Source organism: Podarcis melisellensis (assembly GCF_964234715.1).
Source record: "Podarcis melisellensis genome assembly, chromosome: 15".
Taxonomy (NCBI): domain Eukaryota; kingdom Metazoa; phylum Chordata; class Lepidosauria; order Squamata; family Lacertidae; genus Podarcis; species Podarcis melisellensis.
Genome location: NC_138532.1, coordinates 25,894,726 through 25,921,180, shown reverse-complemented (window position 1 = coordinate 25,921,180; position 26,455 = coordinate 25,894,726). Strand labels below are relative to the sequence as shown.

Sequence of the window (26,455 nt, the reverse complement as noted above, 5' to 3'; positions counted from 1 at the left end):
AAATTGGGATAGTCTTGCAAGTTGCCATTAAAATGCGGAACCAGGGCACCCCCCCTCCGTCCAAGCGCAATGCCCTCCGCTCTGGAACCTGGGGCCCCCGCCCTGTCCGCGTGTTCCCACCTTGCCTGCAAATCCTGGCACGTCTTCTCCAAGTCGTCATTCTTCTTCTGCGAAGCAATGACTGCCGATGTGAGAGCGGTAACCTGATTCCGCAGTGCAACCAGCTGCTCCTCAGCGCTCATGGCTGCTCCCGTTCGTGAGCTTCGCAAAAAAAAATTTTTGCTTTCTGTGAGGGGACTTACTGTCACGGCCACCCAGGACGGGTCCCAGCTCACAAGAGACCTCACTCCGTTGCAGTTTATTTACAGGAAAAGTTTATTGAAGATTTCTGCTTCTCGTACAGTTCAGCATCGTGGCCGTACGTCTGTCACGTTAGACCGCTGAAGTCCCCTCTGACTCCTCCCCTCTTCCACACCAACTTAATAGCCTGGCTCTAGACCACCTCTTCCTCTCCTTTCTTTTCCGCAGGGTCTTCCTGCCCCCCTGGGTTCCCTCTCTCCGTGACTCGCCTGAGGCTGAATCCTCTGCCGCCTCTTCCCCCCTCCTTCTGGCTTTAGGGCCGGGCTCCTCCCCTGAGCTCTCTCCACTTCCGCGCGCCTCTACGTTTGAACTTGGCGCGCGTACGTTGCTGCTGACCTTTCTTTCGACCGCTACACCACCCCTTGTTCTGCTCTCCACCCTTTCCGGCTGAACACCTTGCTCCAACCCCCTTTCTCTGTTCTCTCCTAATCCTGCTCCCTCCGAGAGGCTGACGACTCCACCCCCTTTACTCCGTTCCGGCTGAGACGCCTCTTGCTGCGTCTGTCTTCCACTGGGCTCCTCTCCGCTTCTCCCTTCTCCTCCCTTTTGCTTGATTAAGGTAACCCCCTTTTGAGAATCCTCTGACTCGCTGCTCAGACTCGTGGATTCCCTCAGAATTCCGTCATCTTCTTCCTCATCCTTCTGCCCCTCCTCCCACTCGCTCTCCGTCTCCTCTGTCATCTCCTCCTCTCTCCCAGAAACCCTGACAAATACTAATCGGCAATATTATATATAGAAAATGTGTTAAGATAGGAAAAATGGATGATTGGTGGAGGAGCTGGTGGAAGTACAAAAACTGGAAATTTGAAAAAAAAGAAAGAAAGAAAGCCATGCCCAGCAGGGGCAAATTTAGGTCACTGCAAGCAGTGTGGTCGGACTGGGGATGCAACTGAAAAAGAGACTTTCTCAAATATTCAGAAAGGGGGCATGAAGGCTCTAACAGGGTCCTAGGGTCCTAGAGTCCTCCACCATCCTTCTCAAAGCTGGGCAAATACTTACTGGGCTTCAGGAAGGAAGTAGGAGGGCTCTAGGACCCTGCCAAAGCCTCTCACCTACTTCCCAAAGCCAAGCCCAACCCCTGCCCTCAGCAGTTCAAAATGGCTCAGTCTAGCGAAAGCCGCACCTGTGATATGGGCTTTGCTTGAGAAGAATAACCCTCACCCCAAAGCACCATTTCCACTTATTTATTATTATTTATTTATTCAATTTATATACCGCCTTATATCCAGAGGTCCCAGGGTGATTCACAAACAAGACCACAACATATAAAATCAAACCAAAAACAATAATCCAGTAAAAACAAAACAAAAAAGAGCCACATTCTAAAAGGGTGCTGGATGTCAATACTGTTCTGTACTGAAGTTCTCACCCTGGGCCAGCAGGGGGATACTGTAGATAGTTATGCAAATAAGGGATTGAAAGTGACGTTCAGTGATTGGATAGTTTTAGAAAATTGTTACAGTTACGTTGTACCGGAGCTCTATATAAGCAGGCTGACTGAACCCTTCAGTTCAGTTCTGTTCTAGCCTGTGAATAAACAAGAGCTGTTTGAAGAATCACTGTGTCGTCTGATATGTTCACCCACAACTTAACAAATACGATCAGCCAAAGGCCTGCGTAAAAAGGAACGTTTTTGTCTGGCGCCTTCTCCTTCTTTGCAAAGCCAATCAGAACAAGCTGCACGCCCAGCCACCCAAATCAGCTGCAGCAGAGCAGAGGTGGGATCTCATTCCTGTGGATGAATCAATAGTCCTTTTTGTGCAATTAGCCTATGAATAGGGAATGTGTATTTGATGAAAACTGGCTCTTGCCTGTTCAATTTTCCAGCTTGTATTATACTACTATTATTATTAATAGTAATAATAACATCAGCTGCCAGAGCTGGCCTTCGCAGCCCCGAGGAATGAGTGATCTTAATATTAATGCCTGCTGTATTTCAGCCCCTAATTGTGCCCTTTTAGAGGGATCCTTTTAAAAGTTCACAAAAGCTGTTTCAACGAGGAGAAATTGAATGAGGCCTGATCATGACAGCAGGGAGCTCTCAGGAGAGTCTAGCGAGCTGCAGCTATTAAAGTCTCCAACAGAATGCTTTGCCTCCGGTGGTAAGAGAGAAGAGTCTTTGGAACCATTTAACGGCAGTTTGCTAGATTCAAGGATATAGGAAAGTGGCGTATGTACATTTTGCACTGAAAATAAATGTGAATTTGAAGGAATGAACAGTACGGATTGCCTTGCCATGGCCTCATGCAAAGACTCCAAAGCTCAGAATAACAAAATCATATATCTTCCAAGTGCCCCAGTTTTCCAGGGACAGTCCCAGAATTAAGAGCAGAAAACAAGGTTGTTTCATATTCCATGTGACAGCCTTTGAGATGTTGAGGGAGCCTACAACTGCCTCCCTTTCTCTCCCATTCCTGCACTAATTTGAACACCAGTTACTCTGGGGCCCAAGTACAGGAAAAGGCTGTTTGTCTTTCAGTGATGGCTGTGGGTTTCCCAGAGGCTGACCACTGCAGGAAGTAGGATTCTGGGCAAGATCAGGAATCTGGTCTGATCCAGAAGGACTCTTTTGTTTGTATGTTGTTTGCATTAAAACATGTTCTCCTTCATGGAGAGCACGTGTTGCGGTGGGGCCTGCTGAGCCACCCCTCTGTTACCAGGCTTGGTCTCTAAAGATGGCCTGGGGCAGTGATTGGTTCACTGGGTTGCTGGGGTAAAAGTTATGTTGCAATTTTGGTGGGAGGGGTAAAATGTTTAAATACTCTGCATGCAGCCTGGAGCTTTCTCTTTGCTGTGTGCAACGGATCACCCGCCCACCCGCCCTTGAGTAAGGGGTTGTTGCATTGACCTTGCTATGCCTGTCATGGGGTCGTCTGCCGTTGGGGCAGGGGCTTGGTAGGAATTTTGTCCATCTGGCTGATTGGATGGGCCATTTGGTTTTTGCCTACTGCGTAGCAAATTGTCACAACTTGTAAGGTTGCGGTTAGGCATTGGTTATAAATTGGTGGAGGAGGGGTTAGGATAGGCTGGGCCTGCCCCTCCATGGTTGCTGCGGAAAGGGAATTCCGTTAAAGAAATCCTGGGGCTTGCCATCTTTTCATCCAATCCCTGGAATGGGACTAGGGCCGGCAAGCCTTCAGGGAGCATGCGGATGAGAATTGAGGGTCTGTGACTCAGCTCCATTTCTCCCCGACTTGCTTTCCCCTGCACTGTCTTTCGGTGGTGCCCGGAAGTCAGTTCTGTCCCCAGGCCTAAACAATGCCTAAACAACCACTCACGGTTTTGTATTTAAATAAAGTTGTGGCCAAAATTATGCCAAAAACCTTAAACAAAAATTAAGTGTGCGTTGTGAGTTATTTGGGGGGTGGCTTGGGGACCTCAACACGCAAACCCAAATCATGCTTATTCACTCTTGTTCCTTGCTGCTTTTCTCCCCACTTCATCCCCCAACTATCAAACTTTAAATCAGTGTTTCCCAAACTTGGGTCTGCAGCTGCTTTTGGATTACAATCCCCACCATCCCAGCCTAGTGGTCTTGCTAGCTAGGGATTATGGGAGTTGTAGTCCAAAAACAGCTGGAGATCCAACAGCTGCTAAAATTCTAGGCATAGGATAAGGCTACCAATGGCTAATAGCCATGTTGTCTATGCTCTGACTCCACTGTCAAAGGCAGCATACTTCTAGGGATCACAAGTGGGGAGAGTGCTGTTGTGCTCAGATCCTGCTTGTGGGCTTCCCATGGACTTGTGGTTGCCTTCTTTAGAACAGTTTGGTAGACTTGATCCAGCAAAGCTTTTCTTACATTCTTATTTCTCATGCTTTCCTTTCCCTTCTGCCTGCAGAGCAAAATTACAGCCTGGCTGCACATAGGAAAGGTTGTCGAGTGAGCTCAAGGAGGAACGGGGCAGGAGGTCTAGTGGATGCAGGCTTCCTGAATGTATTGGGGCATTTAAAAGCGATGTCTCAGGGCGCTTGTGGTATTTGAATTCCAGTTGATATCTATATGGCTCTGCTTCCGGCATATGTTCTGGTGCTTAATATATAACAGTGATGTGTGTAAAGCGGCCAGCGGAGACGGTGACTCATCCACCCTGGCAATCTGTTAAGGCAAGGATGAAGTTTATTTTTACAGGCCAAAAGGTATTGAAGATGATCGTGATTACATTTAGTCATTGCTGCATCTTGTGGTAGCAAAGTCCATCGTGAAGAAGTGTCTGAAGAAGTGCTTTCTTTTCTCTGTTCTTGCTCTCCCAACTTTCAGCTTCATTGGATGTTCATGAGTTACAGCATTATGAGAGAGTGAGGAAAACTTTTCTCCATCCACTTTCTCCAAGCCATGCAGATTTTTTTTTTAAAAAAAACTTCTATCACAATGCGTCTCACTCAACTTTTTTATAATCTAAAAAGTCAAAAATGCTGCAACCATTCCCCATAGGGGAGTTGTTCCATCCCCTTGAACATTTTGGTGGCCCTTTCCTGGACCATTTCCAACTCTGCAATATCCTTTTTGAGGTGAGGCAACCAGAACTCTATAGAGTATTCCAGATGTGGTCACACCATAGGCTTGTATGCAAAACAAAATTAAAAAATTCCGTCCAGTAGCACCAACTACGTTTGTTATTGGTATGAGCTTTTGTGTGCATGCACACTTCTTCAGATACCAAGTATGTATGCACACGAAAGCTCACACCAATAACAAACTTAGTTGGTTTCTAAGGTGCTACTGGGAGGAACTTTTTTTATTTTGTTTTGACTACAGCAGACCAACACCGCTACCTACCTGTACATAGGCTTGTATGATAGCATTATGTATAACAGCATTGCAATCTTGCCAATTTTATTAGTAATACAAGGTATGCCTGTGTATACTAAGGAGACTTCTAGACCATCACTGTTTTGTGGGAAGGATCCAAGAGCATCTTGAAACTCACCCAATTAAAGTGGATTATAGTACTCTTCTGATCTAGCATAACAAATCCACTTTTTAAAATTAAAAACAAAGAAACAGATTTCCTTATGCAAACTGATGGGAAAATGCAGTGCAAAGGATGGGATGAAGGATTAATGAGATGATGAGTGCTCACTGTCATATAACTCCCCCATAAACAGATCAGTGCTGACTCTCTGAGACACGTGAGTGGGACTGAGCAACTGAATTGTGCCTAACCCAGATGACCCTTCACAGAAGACCGTCCTCTACTGGTTCAGTCCTAAGCCAATTTAAAAGATCCCTTTGAAGGGGGAAAAATGGGGCTCTTTTTGTTACTACGCAGGCAGCTGACTAGGCAAGCAGTCACACTGCTCACCTGGCCACATTATTCCCCATACCCAATGTAAATGATTCAGTTGTGATACCTGCATAGCAGGGTGTTGTACCAGATGACCTGTAGGGTCTGTTCCAACCATACATTTCTATGATTCTATAAAGACCTGACATAGTCTAAGCACCCCATAAGCTTTGTGCAAGTGAATCAGGATGAACACTGAATAAGCAGGATGTCTGCAGGCAGGGCTGGATTAACCATTAAGCAAAATAAGCACATGCTTAGGGTGTCAAGGCAAGGAGGGCATGACATAAATTTTCCATTGCCGGATTTACCAGGGACCATATGGTGCAGCTGAACCAGGTTGCATAAAAAATGCTCCCAGGATAAATGAAAAAAAAATGCATGTGTGTACACACACACACACAAACAAACAAACAAACAACAGCAACAACAACGTAATAATACAGATTAATGATATACGGTTTATTGTTTTTTATATTTTGAATTATGGGGCCCCCAAAATCTTTCAAGTGCTTAGGCCCTCTAAAGGTCTTAATCTGGCCCTGTCTTCAAGTACCTTGAGATGCTCCTATGCTACCTCCCCAAACTCTCTCCCTTCTATCTTATAGGTACCATAAATAAATGCATCTTCTATGTGCCAGCTGCCCTGGGACCTTGGAAACCATAACCTCCTCTGTGTTCTGTTGCTTTTTTGCCAGAGTGCATGCTGTTATTTACAGATTGTGTTGACTTAACCCCTGCCCCACTCCCTGGGTCCAGTCTATTTGTTTCCTCCATTCCTGGTGGTCGCTAATGCACAAAATTTGTCTCCGAGTCTCTCAACAAGGCTTCCCATTATAAACAGGCAAAAAGAAGAAAGTAAAGGGACAGGGCTCATGGAGCGTTGTGGTTCAGCAATTACTCTCAATCTGTGCCTTCCTCAGTGGAGAGATAAAATGGCTGGTAGCATCCAGCAGGGTATGCTGCAGAAAAGACTATATTAAATCTCATTTTATAGGGGCAAAGAGGTGTTGGGAAAAGATAATAATGTATTCCGCAGGCTGGAATCTGGCAAATAAACATCCGGCTTGGAACGGGATCCGTGTTTTATTTGCTAGGCGGTGCACTTAAATGGTCTCAGCTGGATTGGGATTTTAAAAAGCTTTATGGCTTTAGATTTTATTTACTGCTCTTGTGTCCATCAAAATACAGCTTTACTTTAAAGTGTTTTGGGTTCTTATTTTATTTTATTTAATGGAACAATAACATCACAAAACTCGTAAGGAAATCCCTACTCCATGTACTTTCATACAGGGTTTTTCCCAGATGAGAGTCTTAATTTCATTTTTGGATTTATTAAATTTATATTCTGCCATTCATCAAGAGACCACAGGCCAGTTTACCACATAAAACACAACATACATAATATAATAATAGTAAAAGGAGGGGGGAGACAAATACCAGAGAGAGAGAGAGAGAGAGAGAGAGAGAGAGAGAGAGAGAGAGAGAGATGGTTTTGGAGAATTAGATGCATGCTGTTTGTTTATCTATCTCATTTATATTCCACTTTTCCTCCAAGGAGCTTGAGGTACTGTCCATCATTCTCATTCTTTCTGTTTCATTCTCACAACAACCCTGTGAGGTTGGTTAGGCTGAGAGGTAGTGACTAGTCCAAGGCTATCCTGTTAACTTCATGGCTGAGTGGGGATTTGAACCCTGGTCTCCTAGGTCTACATCCAGAGCTCTAACCACTACACCACGGTGGTTCAAGATGTCTTTTCACAAATACTGTGTAAGTATTTTTGTGGATGATAGCATACTACTTGATAAGGACACTGAAAGAGTGGAAATTGCTGGTGCTTTTTATTCCCTCCATATCTGGAACAGAAATCAATGCAGTTGCTTTTGTTTATATGCAATCATTACATAATTGATCAATACCACCTCCCCATTTGCTTTGTGCTTCCTCTGCACTTAAATGAATGGTGTGGAATACCACAAGGATAAAATAATCAAGTATGTAAAAATTCTGCTACAGTGAGATGAACGACGGAGCTTTTGTCAGAAGCCAAGCTGCAGCAGAATGGAAACGGCGCTGCATTGAAATCAATGCCACCCTACATCTCTGCATCTCTGCTTCTACAGTGCAACTATGGTGTACACAGACTATACACTCATTGCTTGTGAATAAGTGCATGAGTGTACAGCTGAACAGTCTGTACAGATTGTTCACTTGTTGAATGTAACTTGTGAACACCCTTTATGTTGAGGCCGATTGTGGAAGCGTTCAGAGGCCTGCTGTGAGCAGCTTCCCAGTGCTCACTTCAGTGCATCCAGAGTCTGCCATTGCTCCTGTTGGGCTTCCAGTAAGCCAACAGCAGCCCAGGGCAGCAACATGGAGGGTAGAATGAGGTTGTGTATGCCCACTAACCTTGTGTCACGGGAGAAAGCAGGAGCCAAGCAGCATACATCCAGCAGTAGAAATAGGGGAGAGAAGAAAGAAGGTGCAGACAGCAACAGAAGAAGGAGAAATAGAAGAAGGGAAGAACTCAATCTTCCTGTCTATCTGCCTTGACTTCTGATTTCCACTTCTACCCCATTCTGACATTCACTTGCTGCTTTTGCAATGTGACCCCTGCATAACCTGGAGAATGTTATTGTTTCTTGCTTTGTTTCAACTATTGGTAAAGGTAAAGGTACTCCTGACTGTTAGGTCCAGTCATGGCCCACTCTGGGGTTGTGGCACTCATCTCGCTTTACTGGCCGAGGGAGCCGGAGTACAGCTTCCAGGTCATGTGGCCAGCATGACTAAGCTGCTTCTGGCGAACCAGAGCAGCGCACGGAAATGCTGTTTACCTTCCCGCCAGAGTGGTACCTATTTATCTACTTGCACTTTGACGTGCTTTCGAAATGCTAGGTTAGCAGGAGCAGGGACTGAGCAACGGGAGCTCACCCCATCGTGTGGATTCGAACCACCAATCTTCGGATCGGCAAGCCCTAGGCTCTGTGGTTTAGACCTCAGCGCCACCCGCGTCCCTTTCAACTATTTGTAGTAAAGTATTTATTCAGCTGAAAATGGAAAGGGTGTCAGAGTGGCTTCCAGATATCAGTTCTGCCAGCCCTTGCCATCAGCCTTGTAGTCTAAATGACACGACACAAAAGGAAAATGGACTGGGGAAGCAGGAGGAGAGAAAAAATAAAGCTCATACACTAGTTCTTAGTAACAGCTCGAATGGAGAGAGTTCAAGGAGGAGAGGAGCTAATAGTTGCTGGTCTCTCAGCTGAGCCAATGGGTACACCCTCTGTTGTAGATAGGATGGAATTACTGATGGTAGATCACAACACTTCTAACCTCTGTCCTACTACGCATTGGATTGATAGTTGACTCTCCATAAGCCATGAAACTGGTCACCTGGAGACTAGCCTTTTCTTGATGCTGGCACATGATGTGGTGTTCATTCTGTATTCATGTAACTATTAACATGGATCCGGCTTTCTACTTCACCTATAAACATTCATTGAAAGTGTGATAGTGGTGGGCAATCCATCTTTTGCCCCCTTTAGCCACCCTGACTCCTAGCACAGCAGAGTGATTAAAGGGTGCTAAAGGGTACCAAATCCATCTTAAGTGACCTTGAGCATGTGCCTTTAGCTTTCCCTGCTGGGATCATCATTCATTCCATGTTCAACTTAATTTGCACTATCCTGGAAGAACAAAGAGAGAGAAGGGAAGCTTTTAGTGCTGAATTTTCCTGCCTCGCATTCAGAGATTTTATTTTTAAAAAATTACCCACATGATTGGGATGTTTGACAGATTCCATCTTTGTGAATTCCAGTATGAGCTGACCTGCTCTTGAACTAATGTGGGGATTGGAACACAGTTGTCCAGAGGTTTCCCAAACTAACCAAAACGATTGGTGTGGGTATGTGCACATGCACAATCATATCCTGCTGTCTTCTACTTAGAGTAGACCCATGGAAATGAACAGACCTAAGTTAGTTGTGTTTATAGCTAAACAAGCTATCACTTAGGGCCCCACTCTCTTGGGGCCCCCAAATATACTTCTTCTTAATTGTACTTCAGTTCAACAATTACTTTGATAAAATTATTTTGTTATGTACAAGTGGCTTTAGATACCTATTAGGTCCATAAATTACCATATAGTATAGATTCAACACAAAAAGTGACAATTTGTTATTGACAAAGGACAGCTGGACATATAAAGGGCCCTATTACCTTCAGTAGCTTAGGGCCTCATCAAACCTAAATCCGGCCCTGGCTGTGTCTTATTAATTTCAGTGGGTCCTTGTGCAAAAGTGACACAGGCAGGAAACACAGTGACCTATCCACCCCTGCCCACAAAGTTACTTTGAAGTCTGTTGTGTGTTGACAAAATCAAGTCCAACTCCCTTTTACCTCAGGAACAATCCACACACCGGCAATGAGGTGTGTAGTGTTTTTCCAGCTGCTTGGGAGTTTTGGCACATGCTCCAGTGTGGGCTATGCTTGTTAAATGGCCTGCATCTATTTGAGGGAAGAAACTCAGTTCTTTGTTAATTAGGAAGCCAGCGAGGTTTTTGTTGCCCCTCTCTCTCTCTCTCTATCTCTCTCTCTCTCTCTCTCTCTCTCTCTCTCTATATATATATATATATATATATTACAGAGAGAAGTGAAATTTGTGCATGGACTGTATTCAGGCTCTTGGCTTCATATTCACTTTATCAGCAGAACACACTGTTCTACTGGGACGCCGATTCTAGGTCAGCCATAAAGGGATCCTTACCCCATTTTCATGTGTATTTATTTCAGTGTATTCAGGGCAGCTCTTGGAACACAAAACTGCAGTTGTGTTTTTTTCCTTTCTCCCACCCGCAACCCCTCCACCCAAACCAAAGGATATTGATTTTGGAATAATGCCTTCAACACCATGCCCATCAGTTATGCTGGATACTGATGAGCTCAGCATTTTCTCCCCCAAAGCTAAGGGAGGGTGCTAAGGGAATCCCAGAACTGGGAACTCAGAGGCATCCGGATGTTAACAATTCATCATCGAGGCAATAGGGAAGGCACAGGTTGCATAATGATGCATCAACAAGTCTCAGCTCCTTTCAGGCTTCTCGGGAAGGGATCCTCTAAAAAGTTCATCTGTGAGGTAGAAGAGTCTGAGGGGCAGACTGAGGAAATATGCTCTTTCCTTCAAAAGCTGCTGTCACAATTTATTAGTCATTCGTCAAGGTGTGACAGGACTCATTTCGTTTTGCCACAACCAGCTAGCGCAGCTGCTCTTCAGGAGTTTTTGAGACGGAGGTGTGGGTGTTTGTGGAAGATTTGGAATGTGTGGACTTGTTCCTCCCCCCTTGAACTTCAACCCCCACCTTCCTTTTCAATTCATTGAGAGAGTCCCCTGAGTAGGAATTAAAATTAATGCTGTGTCAAAAAACAAAAACAAAAAACAAACCCACCTTCCAATTTCTTGAAAATGTTCTTCCCCTGTGAAAGAGGCTCCAACATTTCTGCTTTGTTCTCAGAGCATGTTATAGTTTCCAAATAAGTTCAGTGTGTGGTTTTGAAATCACCTTGTGGTGGCGAAAAAACCTGTTCTTTCTCTTTCCAGGAAACATTGCACCAGAAGCTGCCCAAATTGGATGTTGTTAAAAAGATTAGGCAAATTCTTGGAGGAAAAGGTGATCAATGGCTACTAGCCACAATGGCTATGTTCTACCTCAGGGGTCAGCAACTTTTCCAGCAGGGGGCTGGTCCACTGTCCCTCAGACCTTGTGTGGGGCGCGGACTATATTTTGAAAGAAAAAAAATGAACAAATTCCTATGCCCTACAAATTATCCAGAGGTGCATTTTAAATAAAAGGACACATTCTACTCATGTAAAAACACACTGATTCCCGGACCATCCATGGGCCAGATTTAGAAGGTGATTAGGCCGGATCTGGCCCCCGGGCCTTAGTTTGCCTCCCCATGTTCTACCTCCACTGTCAGAGGAAGTATGCCTCTAAATGCCAGCTGCTGGAAACCAGAGGCAGGGAGAATGCTCTTGTCCTCAGGCCCTGTTTGCATGTTTCCCACAGGCATCTGGTTAGCCATTGCGAGAACAGGATGCTGGAGTACTGACAGGCCTTTGGCCTCACCCAGTGGGACTCTTGGGAGAAGTTGCCTCATGATACCTTTCTCTGGGTTTTCACTGAAGCCTGGACACCCAGGGAAGCTGCAGAGCGCAGGCCACTGGGGAGATGATTGGTAGCATGAAAGAAAACACACCCACAAACACCCACCAGCCACCTCAAAAGTAAATCAGTCTTAACAAAAACCCTGAAAACTCACCCATGAGAATTTCACCAAAGTTTCCAAATTCCAAAAAGTTGACTTTAAGCAAAGGTTAGCAGGGAATAAAAGAACAAGGTCTGAGTTTTTGTATGGAAGGCTACAGGGGGCAGCGACTATTTCTGACTTAAGTAGATCCATCCAATTTATTCATTTCTGTGAAAGACTTGGCTGAGAAGTTAACTAAGTACCCTCTTTTAAAACAATTCTCTGAAAAGCAAAGCAAGGCTCTTTCTGTTACAAGGGCTCTTAATCCTTTCTCCTTCCAAGGTAAGGAACAAATCATGTTTGGAAGACATGAGGGTTTAGTAAAGGACGGCTACATATTCAGAAAGCATGTTTAAGCTGCCCACATTTATAGTAGGGTGTTGTCTTGAGAAACCATTGTTTTCAATCTGCAGCCTTGAGAAAATAAGATCGCAAGCCCTCTAACATTTTTCTGATGAAAATAGGGATGTTAATAATAATAATAATAATAATAATAATAATAATAATAATAATAATACCCTGCCCATCTGACTGGGTTGCCTAGTTACTCTGGGCAGCTTCCAATATATATAATACAACATTAAATAGATGCCTTCAGATGTTTTCTGAAGGTTGTATAGTTACCTACCTCCTTGGCTCAGGAGTCACTTAACTCCATACCCTCCAACATTTCTCCGATGAAAATAGGGATGTCCTAAGGAAAAGTGGAACATTCCAGGATCAAATCAGAAACTGGGATGGCTTCTGTAAATCTGGGACTGTCCCTGGAAAATAGGGACACTTGGAGGGTCTGAGATCAGGACCTGTCAGTTATAAACATGGGCCATCCATTGGCTACAGGTGGTTTTCTTGGCAATCCTGTCCAAATTCATCATTCTTTGACAGGAGGCCTCTAATAATATTGCTGGTGTGTGTGAAAGAGAGAGTGGTCTGGTGCACTGCTAGACATGTTTGCACAGGTTATAATTTGGGGTTGCAGCAACCCTCTGGGGATCAGTAGGAACCTTTGCTTTATCAGAGGTGTGGAAGACAGCTTTTGTATTGTTGCATGCCAACCCCCCCCCCCCAATTTCTGAGTGATGAGAGATTCAAAGCGTTCCAGGCACTTTCCCAGAGTTTGTTTTCCTTGGAAGGAGGGAAAGCAGAGACATTGAGGACTTTCCTTCCTGCTGGCTCTGTGTCTCTCCAGGGGAAGGACTTGGGGGAAAATAGTTCAGTAACTGCTTGACATTTCCAGCTTCTGTTTTCTTTTTTCCCTGGGAGCACTGCAGACCCCCTCTCTCCTTCCCTGATAACAGAGGGGAGGCCCCCAGTGGGTGCTGCTGGCCTGTAGCAGGAGTTCACAGAGCTCTTGCGGCAACCAGGGAGCCTCAAGGCGTAGCTGCCTCTGTACAGTCTGCCGTCTGGGATGAGGGGGAGGAAATAATCAGTAATGGGAAGGCACTGGTGAATGTAATGATAAAGAGGGATTTTGGTTCCCATCGTGGTCCCTATGCAGTATCCTGGCTGGCACAGTCATCTCTCATTCACACTGCTGCACCCTCCCAGGAATGTATTTGAGATGCACCCATGTGCTGTAAGGGTACTGTCATTTATAAGAGGACTGCAGAAGTACAGCTCTCACTGCAAGATTTTGCATGCCCCTGGGTATTTGCAGAAGGGCATTTTGTCTTCCTGTATAACTAGCTCAGTCCCTGTTTGGGGGGCACGTTATATGTGTGTACTGTGTCTCCCCCCCCATAAAACATTCTCACTGCCATTGTCGTCCAGTTCCAGAAACAGCTGTCCACAGCTAATTTATTTCCTAATGCTGCAGCAATGTTAATTTATAAATTACACTGGTAATTCGAGCTATTATTAATTTCAGATGGTGTAGGGCAAGACTAATTAAAATATGACACCAATTGCCACACATATGTACCAAGGACTAACATTTAAAATTAATAGGAATATTAAGTGTGACACCGGTCTCAGAGATGCTCTGCTCAGTAATTACAACACCCGGGCTGCAAAAGATTTGATAAAGGAGATGGGGAGATTTAAGAGAAATAAATAAGACAGCTCTATTTATGTCTCTCTTCCTCCTCACCCTTCTGCCATCCTTTAAAGGGATTGGTAAAGTTTCTTCCTTCCTTTCCCCACATTTCAAAATCAAACTTGAACTTTCCAATTTGCAAAAAAAATGACTCACTATACCAAAGGTATTTTAATGCTGATATAATCTAATGGTTTTGCATTTTGAGGGAATGTCTGAACTGCAAATGCAATCCAGTTTGAAACTACTTTACCTCATTTTACTTTATCCCAAGACTGCATACTCACCATACATTTAAAGCACATAGCTTCCCCTAAAGAATGCAGGGAATTGTAGTCTGTGAAGGGTGCTGGGAAATGCAGCTCTTGGGTGGTAAATTACAGTTCCCAGGATTCTTTGGAAAAAGCCATGTGCTTTGAGTTTATGCTGTGTGTATAACCTTTGAGCCTTGGGAATTGTATTGGGGAGGGGTGGATTCCTTTTTGCTTATCCCTTTCATGACATTCCGGTTCTTGATATTACTGAGGCGGCGGTGGCAGCCATGGCAGTGAAACTGGGGCAAAACCAGTTTATGTCTATACCTTAAACATATCTCTAGTACTATGGAGACTCTCTCCTTTTACCAACTGCCCCCACCACTGCAGCAAAGAACTCTTATTTCTTTTGGTAATGTGTGTACAAATGCATGACTCAAGTCTTCTGAAGGGGGTCATCAACGTAAGCTAAATGAGGCTAAGTGTGCACTTTGATTCGGCTTGAAAGCCATGGACCGTGGATTTCTCCTCTTGACAGTGAAGGGAACTCCCTGCTCCCTACACACATTTTCAAAGGAGGCAGCGGGTTTGGTGTCTTCCGCACGTGGATTATCAATGGCAGCCTGCCAAGCTTGGCTGCCTACCACCTCATTTATATATAATGCTCCTTTCCTCCACATCAAGATATCCAGGCAAACAAATGGAAAGGATCGTTTTAAGGGCTGTATCTAGAACTCCCATCAACAGCAGCAGTGCCAGGTGAAAGATGCATGCCCAGAGAACATTGTGCACTGTTTCTAGGTATCTCACCAGCCACATTGTCCTGCTGCATGGTTAAGGTTGATCCTTTTCTTTCTTCTGCAGCTGTGGGATTCATGAGCGAAGACGAGTACTTGGAGATCACCGGCATCACTCGGGAGCAGTCAGGAGAGTACGAATGCAGTGCATCCAACGATGTTGCCACTCCTGTTGTGCGGAGAGTAAAAGTCACAGTGAACTGTGAGTATTGGGTAGGTTGTTGCAGGGCAGGGTGTAGGTTGCTGCAGCTTAGCAGTAGTGTGTGGGGGGGTGCTGCTGGAAGGATTTCCACAGTCTTTCTTGGTGCATTTTCTGTGTTTCCTTGGCATATTCTCTGCACCTTTTAATACCTGCAAGAGATAAAATAAGAACATATGAAGCTACCTTACATGAAGTTGGTCCAACCTGAAACCTTCTGAGCCGTACCCAATGTAGCCCTAAGTTAAAGTTATGTAGCAGTATACTTGTTTCACTGGCAAAAAAAAAAAAAAAAAAGGTTTTGTGCTAGCAGAATGTCATTGAGCATGAAAATGCATAAGCAGATTGCTGGTCACTTTATTGTGCTGTGGATTGACCATTCTGTTGCATGAGTTCTGCTAGTGCAGGCATAGGCAAACTCGGCCCTCCAGATGTTTTGGGACTACAGCTCCCATCATCCCTAGCTAACAGGACCAGTGGTCAGGGATGATGGGAATTGTAGTCTCAAAACATCTGTAAGGCCGAGTTTGTCTATGCCTGTGCTAGTGCGACGGTTGTGTTGGATTCCTCTGTTGCAGAACAGTAAAACTCAACCATTCACTAAAGAATGTTGGATATGGTGCCCTGCATGAAAAGTGCATGCTTTGCATTTGAGCTACAAACCTACATTTGTTGCACCACAGTAAATCTTCCAAAAGGGGGCTGAACATGGTAAATTGGGAGCATCTCTTTCTAGTGACACCCCAGCAGAAATGATGCTGCCTAGGCCAAATGTCCAGTTGACCCAATGAATGGGTCACACTTGTCTGCATGCTTGCATACTGATTTAGAAAGTGGAACTGTGTGGGCAGTGGTAGTGTCTAAGAGATAGTTTGGAACTGGTTCCTTTGAGAATGCGTGTAAAATAGTCTTTGAGTGTTCACTACCAGGATCTGGTCACTGAGTCTTCAAGTGCATCTGGCCAAGGAACCTTCTGCCATTGGTGGTTTGTTTTTGGCACAAGCAAAACTCTGGAGAGGGGAAGGATCTTGAAGCAACTGCAGAGCAAAGTGATTTTCCAAAGCCACAGAGAACAACCCCTCAACTTGTCTCTTTCTCTACAGATCCGCCATACATCTCAGATACTAAGAACACCGGGGTGCCGGTGGGACAAAAAGGCATCCTCCAGTGTGAGGCCTCTGCAGTTCCATCAGCCGAGTTCCAGTGGTACAAGGATGACAAAAGGTACATGAAGGATTAGTTGTAACTGATATTAGGGTATTTCAGCGGGACCTATCCTCACCATCACTGCATCAGAATTTACTTGCTCTCTTAGAAAACTGACAGCTGCTCCACCCTAAGCACAGTCAGCATGGTGCTGGTGGGGTAGATGAGCAGATTTCTCTGCAGTCGTTCAGCGACTGAGTGTGGATAAAGAACTGGGGCTAATTCTATGGAAGGATGAATTTCACTTTTAGTTTTCCTGTTTCTCATTTCCCCAAATTTATTAAATTCAGTTTGCTCCCATTTCCATAAATAGGGTAGCACATATTTTCTACTAAAAACTCTTTGCACAACAAAACCCATTCCCATTTCTGTATTCTTTTCTCTTTCTGTATGTATTTTCAATGCAATTCCGGTTAACATATATGTGCCTGGAGGCAGGGAGGCTATGGTCACTATTATATATATTTCCTCTACTATACATGTTTTGTACTCTCTCTCTTCTCAGAGAACTTCAGTGCAAAATTTTAAAAAGGGCACATTTTGGAAGGTTTCGCTCATGTTTTGGTTTGTAAGGGGTTAATTAAGTAGGATCACAATGAAATGCAAATTGAATGAATCCCCCCACCCACCCAACCATCTGTTTATGTTTCAAAGCAGGGGGATTAACTTCCAAACTTGTAAGGGAATCTGCAGGCATTTGTCCAATGTTACCTTTAGCTTCGCTGTCTTCAATCCCTGCCTTTACACTCGCTTGCTACTTTTGCTTCTTCCACCCAACTTCTTATTATCCCCATTGTCAACATTGAGACCATCTGCCCTATATGTTTAAAGCACTATGGTACCACTTTAAACAGTCAAAGTTTCCCCAAAGAATCATGGAAACTATAGTTTCTTAAGGGTGCTGACAATTGTTAAAAGAGTCCCATATGCCTTACAGAGTTGCAGTTTCCATAGTGGTTTAACAATCAGTCACCCTTGCCAGGGAACTCTGGGTAATGTAGAGGGGAATATCAACTCTCAACACCCTTCACAAACTACAGTTCCCATGATTCTTTGGTGGAAGCCTGGAATGTTTAAGTGGCACAGTACTACTTTAAATGCAGGGCACAGATGGGGTCTTAGATTGTATGCTCCTTAAAATTAGGGACCTTTTCCCTGTACGCTGCTCAGCAAAGTAGATTGATGGCACTGAGTTAAGAGTAATAATACTGCAAGCAAGTGGTAATCTTCTGCATGTGGCACAGCCCCTTCACCCCAATATCCTCATCTGTGTGTCTAACATGGAATTATGCTTAATAGCAGCCCTCATTGCCAAAGTTCATTGGTACAGCAAGGCTCGACTGTAACAATTCCACCCCAGTTTGTGAGTGAGACTTACTTATCAAATTAGAATCATTCTCTGCTTGTGTAATTCCCACAGAAATCCCCAGACCTTGGAGCTCTCCTCCGCTAATTATCTCCACAGTGCAGAGGTCCATTGAAAACACAAATTTGGAGATATTGTCCATTTGATTAAGGCATTTGTTTTAAGTTGTGGATCACGTGGTGAGCTTCCAATGTGCTGTCAGTCAGGATCAAAAGCCAGGGCAATAACACAGAGCAAGAGGCTGTGGGGAAAATTAGCTAAGCATAGCACACACACAAATAAAGCCACACACACTTTGTGTTTTTCTTTTAAACAGCATACAAGAGTATCAGGGTGGGGGAACGAGGTACCAAAGGGGGGAGACACAGGCTATGGGGGGATGTAACTGTTTGAAAAAAACTAAAGTGTCTTACATCTGCCAAATATGCTCAGCAACCTCATTTCATTCCCCCAGCAGACACTTTGTAGAGTTCTTCAGCTGCATCCTGTTCCTTTGCCTAGTGTCTGTTCCTTGTTGTTTGAATCTTCTTTACTTTAGAGAAATGACAAATAAGAGGAGATGTGATAGAAGTGTGTAAAACAAGGCATGGCATGGATAGAGTAGATAGAGAAAAGTTTCTCTCCCTCTCTCATAACACTGGAACACATGGACATTCAAGGAAGTTGAATGGTGGAAGATCCAGGTCAGACAAAAGAAAGTCCTTCATGCAGCACATAGTTAAACTATGGAACTCGCTGGCCTCTTCCCTCCCTTCCTACTACAATCTGATTTGAAGGTCCTTTCTGGTGTAGCATTAGAATTCACAGTCCTCTCCTTTGGAATTCACTGAGCCAGTGCACGTTGCAATGGAATTGTTTATCTGTGCTGTGGACAAATCAATGGAGTCTCCTTAAAAGGCAGCTGGCAAAGGGATCTTCTGCCTTGAGCTGTTTGTTCTGGCAGGATCTGCAGAAGGAAAGGACGCTTGAATCCAATGATCCCACGTCACGAAAGTGTTTCTCAGCTCCAGATAAAAGACTTAGATAACCCATTCCAATTTTATGTTTTTGATGAAATCTCTCCATAGAACTGATCACGTGGACCCAAAAATGGCACCAGAATTGCCCCCTGGTGAATGCTCAGATCTAATTATGGTGCTCGAATGCAGTTATAGGCAGCAACACCAGCTAACTCTGTTAGCTTCCATCATGGACTTGTCACCATTTCTTGGTCTTCCTCTTTTTATCTTTGCTATCTCCAATTATTTCAGGCTTATTGAAGGACAGAAAGGGTTGAAAGTGGAAAACAAGGCCTTCTTCTCCCGCCTGACTTTCTTCAATGTCTCTGAGCAGGACTATGGAAACTATACCTGTGTGGCCTACAACCAGCTAGGAAACACCAACGCCAGCATCATTCTGTACGGTAAGTAAAGCATGTCCTGGTATTCCAGTGGGATCGTATATGGTCAAGGAGATGCGGGAGGGGTGGACAGGTGAGTTAAAAAACCCTCTCTTTTCAAGTCTGGGAAAGATGGGCAGGGGGGCTACTGGACTCATGTCCTACACATGGGCTTTCCTTTGGCACCAAGTTGGCCACTGTAGTAACAGACTGCTAGACTAGGGCAACATACACCCCATACATTTAAAGCACCATGAAGCCACTTTAAAGAGTCCTGGCTTCCCCCAAATAATTCAGGGAGCTGTAGTTCACTAAGAGTATTGAGAGTTGTCAGAAGACCCCTATCCCCCACCCCCAGCCTGGACTGTTTTAAAGTGGTATTGTGGTGCTTTAAATGTATAAGACACGGGTGGCACTGTGGGTTAAACCACAGAGCCTAGGACTTGCCGAGCAGAAGGTTGGCAGTTCGAATCCCCGCGATGGGGTGAGCTCCCATTGCTCGGTGCCTGCTCCTGCTCACCTAGCAGTTTGAAAGCATGTCAAAGTGCAAGTAGATAAATAGGTACCACTCTGGCAGGAAGGTAAACAACGTTTCCATGTGCTGCTCTGGTTCACCAGAAGCAGCTTAGTCATGCTGGCCGCATGACTCGGAAGCTGTCTGCGGAGAAATGCTGGCTCCCTTGGCCTATAGAGCGAGATGAGCGCGCAATCCGAGTCGGTCATGACTGGACCTAATGGTCAGGGGTCCCTTTACCCTTTACCTTTAAATGTATGGGGTGAATGTGGATTTTGGTCTGACCCAGCAGGGCTCTTATATTTTCTGCCACAAGGGCTGAACAAGTGCTGCATCCATGACATTTATTAGAGTCATGAAAGACTAGCCTCCCTCCTTAGCCTCTTATCCTTGGGATGCCACTGGATAGACAACTAAATCTTTACAAATTATATTTACTCCTAATATTTAGGAGCATAGGAAGTAGCTTTTACTGAGTCAGATCACTGGTCCATCTGGCTCAGAAATGTCTACATTGACTGGTAGCAGCACTCCCTTGGCTTCAGGCAAGGGACATTACTAGCCCTACTCAAATTTACCAGGGATTGAACTCAGGAGCTTCTGCCTGCAATGCAGTATTTCTACCACTGAGCATCTTTCCCTGACATCTGCAGATGTCAACAGCTTTCAGGATGTGGGGCTTCTGTCAAATGCTACTCTCAAAGAGTGGGACAAGAAATGAGGTGGACTAAGCCACCAGGGTGACAATTAATGAAGGCTATAACTTCCTAATAAGGCAAAAGTCAGTCCAGGATTTTGTACAACTCTTCTGGTTCCACAATAACTTCAACTGTCTTCAGTTGTAATGGGCAAGGGCTTCACTATTCCACTTTTCTTGAGTCAACTTCATCCTCCTCTTCACTGACACGTGGACTTTGACATATTCATTACTATGGATGTGGAAAACCAACCTGAGAAGATAACCTTCCCTGGAAACTGCATGGACGTTTCACCCCCCAAAAGAATGCCAGTATTCACCTTGAATTCTGCTTTCTGTGGGATTCTCTGGCACCTTACACCAACAAACTTCTTCACTCCACTGCCTGAAATCAGTATGGGGAATCATTGGCCTGCCAGGTCTTGCTGGAGTCCAACTCCCATCAGCCCCAGAAAGCATGGTCTATGGCAAGGGATGATGGGAGCTGTAGTTGAGTGAAATCTACAGGATGAAATTTTCCCCACACCTGTTCTGACGTACACCTGTTTCAGTGTCTCCCAGAAGTGTTGTCAGAACTGCCTAGTACAGAGTACTTTCCTGCCTTAAATCGGGGAAACATTTACTGTAGCACTAGACTTTCAGCTCTTTCTTCAGAACATATAAAATTCCAAGAAGCTGAATTATCCAGAGGCTCCCCTACCCCACACTTGAACAACATGAATACACACAATCCCCCTCTGAGATTTTTAGAAGCCAAATAGCCCCATGGTGGGATCATTCAAGTACCATTGTTGCCTGATAAGAAGTACTAAATACTTGCAGCTGGAACCATCCCAACTCCATAGGACACCATAGAACTTCTAACCCCTTTACAACATCCTCATTTGGGGAAGTCTTGATATACCCATTGTAGATCCATCAGATAACTGGTCCCCTCCTCAACTCACGTTTTATAAATACATCTTAAGAAATTTCCTCCTCCAGAGTATTGCCCTTTCAGGTAATCAAGCAGAGAGGGGACCTGTTGTGGCGAGGACAAATTTCCTCTCTATATACAAAACAGCCACCACCACCACCATCTCAGAGAGCCTCCTCTGACATCGCCACCCCAGAGTGCAGTCTGTTAGGTGAGGCTTTTGAGAATAAACAACCCAAGCGGCTCGGTGATCCCAGGTTTGCTTCCAAGTCGCATTTTCTATTACTGCAACATGAAATAAAAAATTGACTTTCGCAAAGGGAGGCGGGGAAGAGCTCTGTACCCTTATCTGGAAGCTATTTTCTCCACATGCCAGAGCTCTGATTAGAGTGATGGATCCATCTGACACCACTCACAGCCAGGGACAGCTGTAATTGCTTGGCTTATTTGTCACGCTTCTCCAACGTTGTGGCAGGCAGAGCTGTTCTGGCTGCCTTTCTGTGCCAGTTGGGAGCTGAGGTGAGGAGCAAAATCTGGAGTGCCCCACTTTCCTGGCTTCCTATGCCCACTTTAACCGATTGATACTGGGTGGTAGGGATAGTAGCCACGCCAGTCCATGTCTATTGACCATTTTAACATAACCTCCCTGTTGTATACTACACTCTTAAGAGGGCTTAAGCCAGGGGTCAGCAAACCTTTTCAGCAGGGGACCGGTCCACTGTCCCTCAGACCTTGAGGGGGCCCGGACTATATTTTGAAAATAAAAATAAAAATGAACAAATTCCTATGCCCCACAAATAATACAGAGGTGCATTTTAAATAAAAGCCACATTCTACTCATGTGAAAGCACACTGATTCCCAGATCGTCCGTGGACCAAATTTAGAAGGCGATTGAGCTGGATCTGGCCCCTGGGCCTTAGTTTGCCTATCCATGGCTTAAGTGCTGTCCCATGCGGCATGGAGTGACCCAGCCCAAGACAGGTAGGTGAAAAGCAACATGAAGAGGAAGCCACACAGAGGGTACATCAATGAAACCAACATTAATATGGCCTGTGGAGGAGGAAGCCACAGCTTTTGATGCAGAACAGGAGCTAAGATCACATTCTCGCTACCCATTTAAAGCACCATGACACAGCTTTAAGCAGACATGGCTTCCCCCAAAGAATCCTAGGAACTGTCATTTGTTAAGGGTGATGAGAGTTGTTAGGAGACGCACACACCCCTTCCCTTAACAGAGCTGAAATGCTTAGGGTGATTTAATTATCAATTGCTCTTCCCAAGTGACTCTGGAATTTGTAGTTGTAATGGGAATAGGAGTCTCCTAACTGCTCTTTGTCCACTTCACAAGCTACAGTTCCCTTGATAATTGGAGGAAGTAGCAACTGCTTAAACTGGTTGAGTACTGCTTTAAATGTGTGGTGCAGATGTGGCCCCAAAAGCCCAGTCCCTGAGATGACTCAGACAGTCCCTTGTATGGCAAGCCAGGAGCACCAATACAGAACAGTAGGTTTCCCCATAAATACATTGTCATTACTTCCATAGTAACCAGAAGGGGAATTATGGAAGGAAGAATGCTAATCTGTGGGTCAGCAAGAAACTGAAAACGAAACCTGCTCATTTTCTAAGCACAGCATGAGTCCAGTTTCTTATTTCAAAGAATCCCAGGCCTCTGGACACAAGAGACATGCATAGTTCATCCACTAGAATTGGGGCTCTTGCATTCTCCTACCGTTGGTAAAAGAGAGGCTGGTATCTCCTGGCCTGGTGATCATCATGATGCAACCTTTGCCCCTGTGTGTTGTGTGCCATATTACTTTAGTCTATTAAATAGGAGCCTAGGACTGCTTGAGTCCCAGAGGAAGTCAAAGTGGCCACTGGATTGGAATTAGAAGCTAAATATTTCAATTTATTCCTTTGTCTGAATCTCTAGGTGTCCACACTGGAATCCCTCCAAATGTCAGGCAGGGGTAACGTCAGTGTTTCAGACCACATATAATTATTTTTCATGGCCAAACAAGAGGATGTACTGTAGATCATGTAGCCATCTTCTGAAAAACCTGTGTTATTTTGCTTTGTTTTAAATGAAAAGCAGCCGTGGGAGGCTGTGAGTTTCAATGGAAAGCTGCTAGTGGGGCGGGAGTTGCTTGACCCTTCTCTCTCTCTCTGTCTGTCTCTGTCTCTCTGCCACAGCATTGCCGCTACCCACATCTTTTCTCTCTGTGTGGAAAAGCAACTGGGGAAAGGTCACTTTTAGTGAGAAAATGCCTCAAGTGGAATTTTTATTTGCTTAGCTAATTTATACACCGCTTTGTATTTCAGCAGAAATATGGTTAAGGAGCCCTTCCCTTTCATTTCTCTTCAGACACTGGAGAACTGTAGATTTGCATGTTTGGAAAATTAATCTAGCTAAGAGCGGGCCTCCAAATGCTGCTGAGAATCTTTCCCAAGTGAATTAGCATTTTCTTGCCCTGTTGAAATCTGAAGTGGCAGTCTGATGTTGCAGAATTGTAGAAACCTGAATCCCTGCCTACATGGGCTTCAGCTTGCCTATCTCTGTGTATGTCACAAGTGGGATGGGTCATGTCACAGGTGGGAAGAGAAATTAGGGTCCCAGTCTTTTAGTTTCTTGTGATTTAAATGATTGATTGAGTTAGATTTCCACCAGCCCATCCCAAAGGCTTGGGATAGGCAAGAAGGCTTGAAAAACAAGCACAACCCACCCCCCATTTGAATAATAATAAATAAAATGGCATGTTAGAAACTGCAGCAAATGGGATAGCACATGTACTACCCCATACACTAGCTAGCAGCTACACTCTAGAACTGTTGCCTATTGATATTAAGCAGGTGTCTTAGAATACGGTTTTCAGCGTTTGCTTTTAAAAAATGTTTAGGAAAGCAAAGTCAGACATGCCATTTTAACATGTCATTTTAGTTTATTATGTCATTTTAAAAAACCTGCTCCTTTTACTTAAATTTAGAGGAATTGAAGGTCAACACTTATTTTCAGCATTGATTTCATCAGTTTTATTAATGACTAATTTATGTTGTTTTGTGGAAACTTCTTGAATGTTTTTTGATGATTACGTGGCATATAAGCCTTGTTAAATAGATTAAATAAATAAATAAATAACTCTTAAAAAACAATGCCCAGGGTCTGGATTTGGAGAGTCATTCGTAGGAGGCAGCAGCCTGGAAGTCACTGAGTAGGGATGGAGGAGCAATTCAATGCAGGTTTCCACTCAAGTCAAATCTATCCGGTAGACAGTTTCCAAAATAATACGCAAAAAGAAACACGGCAATCCTGCAAAATATGAGCCTACCCGAATTTTGCTTTGCAGTTCGCCAGGCAAACAATGTTTTGGGGAAAAAAATGCATATTTCAGGGTAGCATGTGCTAAAATGTGTGCATTAGTCAAAACTGCATAAGGATATGTGTTTATTAGGAGAAAAACACAATGGGACTTGCTGCAAAATATGGACTGGCAAAACGAGAAACCAAAGGAACAAAATTTGACAGATCCTTCCATCCCTGTCACTCAGAATAAATGTCATTGCTGCTGTCATACAATGAAGAAACTAGAAACACAAGGGGGATTCATGTGGTGGGAGGTAAGCATTTTGAGGGGGTGTAAAAGAAGAAGCAGTCTCTTCAAGAGGCTGATCCCATGCAGCCTTCCAAGCAAGAGTTTGTGTCCACACCAGGGCCTAAAATGTTTTATACTGCTGATTGATTAATTCCTGATGACATCTTTCCCATCACATGCATCACAACGTTCTGTCATACAGCCTTGCAAAAATAATAATAATAATCTGCTACCAAATGTACACTCAATGTCAAATGAAGCTAGTTTATGCCTTTCATAGTTATATGTCACAGCCAAGTAGGTAGAGAAGAGTTTTTCTCCCTTTCTCATAACTCTAGAACTTGTGGACAGCCAATGAAGCTGAATGCTGGATGATTCAGGGTGGATGAAACTCTGGAACCCACTTCTGCAGGAGGCAGTAATGGCCGCCAACGTGTATAGCTTTGAATGAGGATGAGACAAATTCATGGAGGACAAGGCTATCAATGGCAGCTAGTCGTGCTCTGCCTCCATGGTCTAAGGCAATATTCTGAATATCAATTGCTGGAAACCACGGGGATGGGGTGGATTGATTGTTCTTGTACTTGGGTCCTGTTGGAAGGTTTCCTGCAAACATCTGGTTGGCCACTATGAGCACGGGATGCTGGACTAGATTGGGCTATTGGCCTGATCCAACAGGCTCTTCTTATGTCAGGGCACGGTTGCAAATTGTGAATACTCTTGAGCCCATTCCATGTAGCCCAAGTTTCCCAAGGTGAAACTGGTAGGTGGAAATACCACAAGGAGTGACTACTATGGTGCAGTTGGTATTATTATTATTATTAAGTAGTTTTGCTCTTAGTTGGACCTAAAGTGGTATTAGGAGTTGAATTCTAGAGACTACCAGAGGTCAGTGGTGAATTTGCATGGGTAGTACCTATTTTATGGCAGGGAGTTCTACGTGTCTCAGATCCCACATTGTTCCAGATGATATGAGGCCTCCCCTGAAGCCACACCAAAAGCATAAGTATCTGAGCCCAGGGATCTTGTGAGATTGCTTTCGCTGGCACTGCATGGATTACAGTTCCCCAATGCCACAGACAATACAACAGTGTCCAAGGCTTTTAGTCCTCTTCAGTATATGTTCCTCAGATATGTACCGTGTAGGTAGAAGCAGACCCAGAAGCCTTTGTAGGCTTTGATGCACATCCCTGCTGTCACAGGCTTGCACTAGACCTTGGGACAGTTCTAGTACAATGGGGGTTGTGAAAGGTTCTGATAAGTGAGCTCCAGGTCTTCACTGAAATCCTTGTCAAAATTACGGTGGGTGTTTTATTCCACTGAATTTTGTTGTATGGCTTAGAACAGGAGGAGCTATTCACCAGTGGAACAGGCTACCTTGGAAGGTGGGACTCTCCTTTATTGAAGGTTTCTAAACAGAGGTTGGATGGCCATCTGTCATGGATTATTTAGATGTGGTACCTGCATTGCAAGGGATTGGACTAGATGACCCTTGGAGGGCTCTTCAAACCCTACGTGTCTATGATTCTATGATTTAAAGCATGTTTAAAATG

The 26,455-nt window shown here is 44.4% G+C and overlaps 1 protein-coding gene across 9 annotated transcripts in view; it reads left to right on the top strand.

Annotated features, from left to right (window-relative positions):
* LOC309357635 (protein CEPU-1) overlaps window positions 1-26,455 on the top strand; it is an 816,321-nt gene that overhangs the window by 776,155 nt on the left and 13,711 nt on the right. For all 9 annotated transcript variants that reach the window (XM_081889975.1, XM_081889974.1, XM_081889978.1 and 6 more), the window contains exons 5-7: window positions 15,106-15,240; window positions 16,341-16,461; window positions 19,060-19,211. In XM_081889975.1, the coding sequence (XP_081746101.1) occupies window positions 15,106-15,240; window positions 16,341-16,461; window positions 19,060-19,211 (408 nt within the window). The remainder of the gene's footprint in view (window positions 1-15,105; window positions 15,241-16,340; window positions 16,462-19,059; window positions 19,212-26,455) is intronic.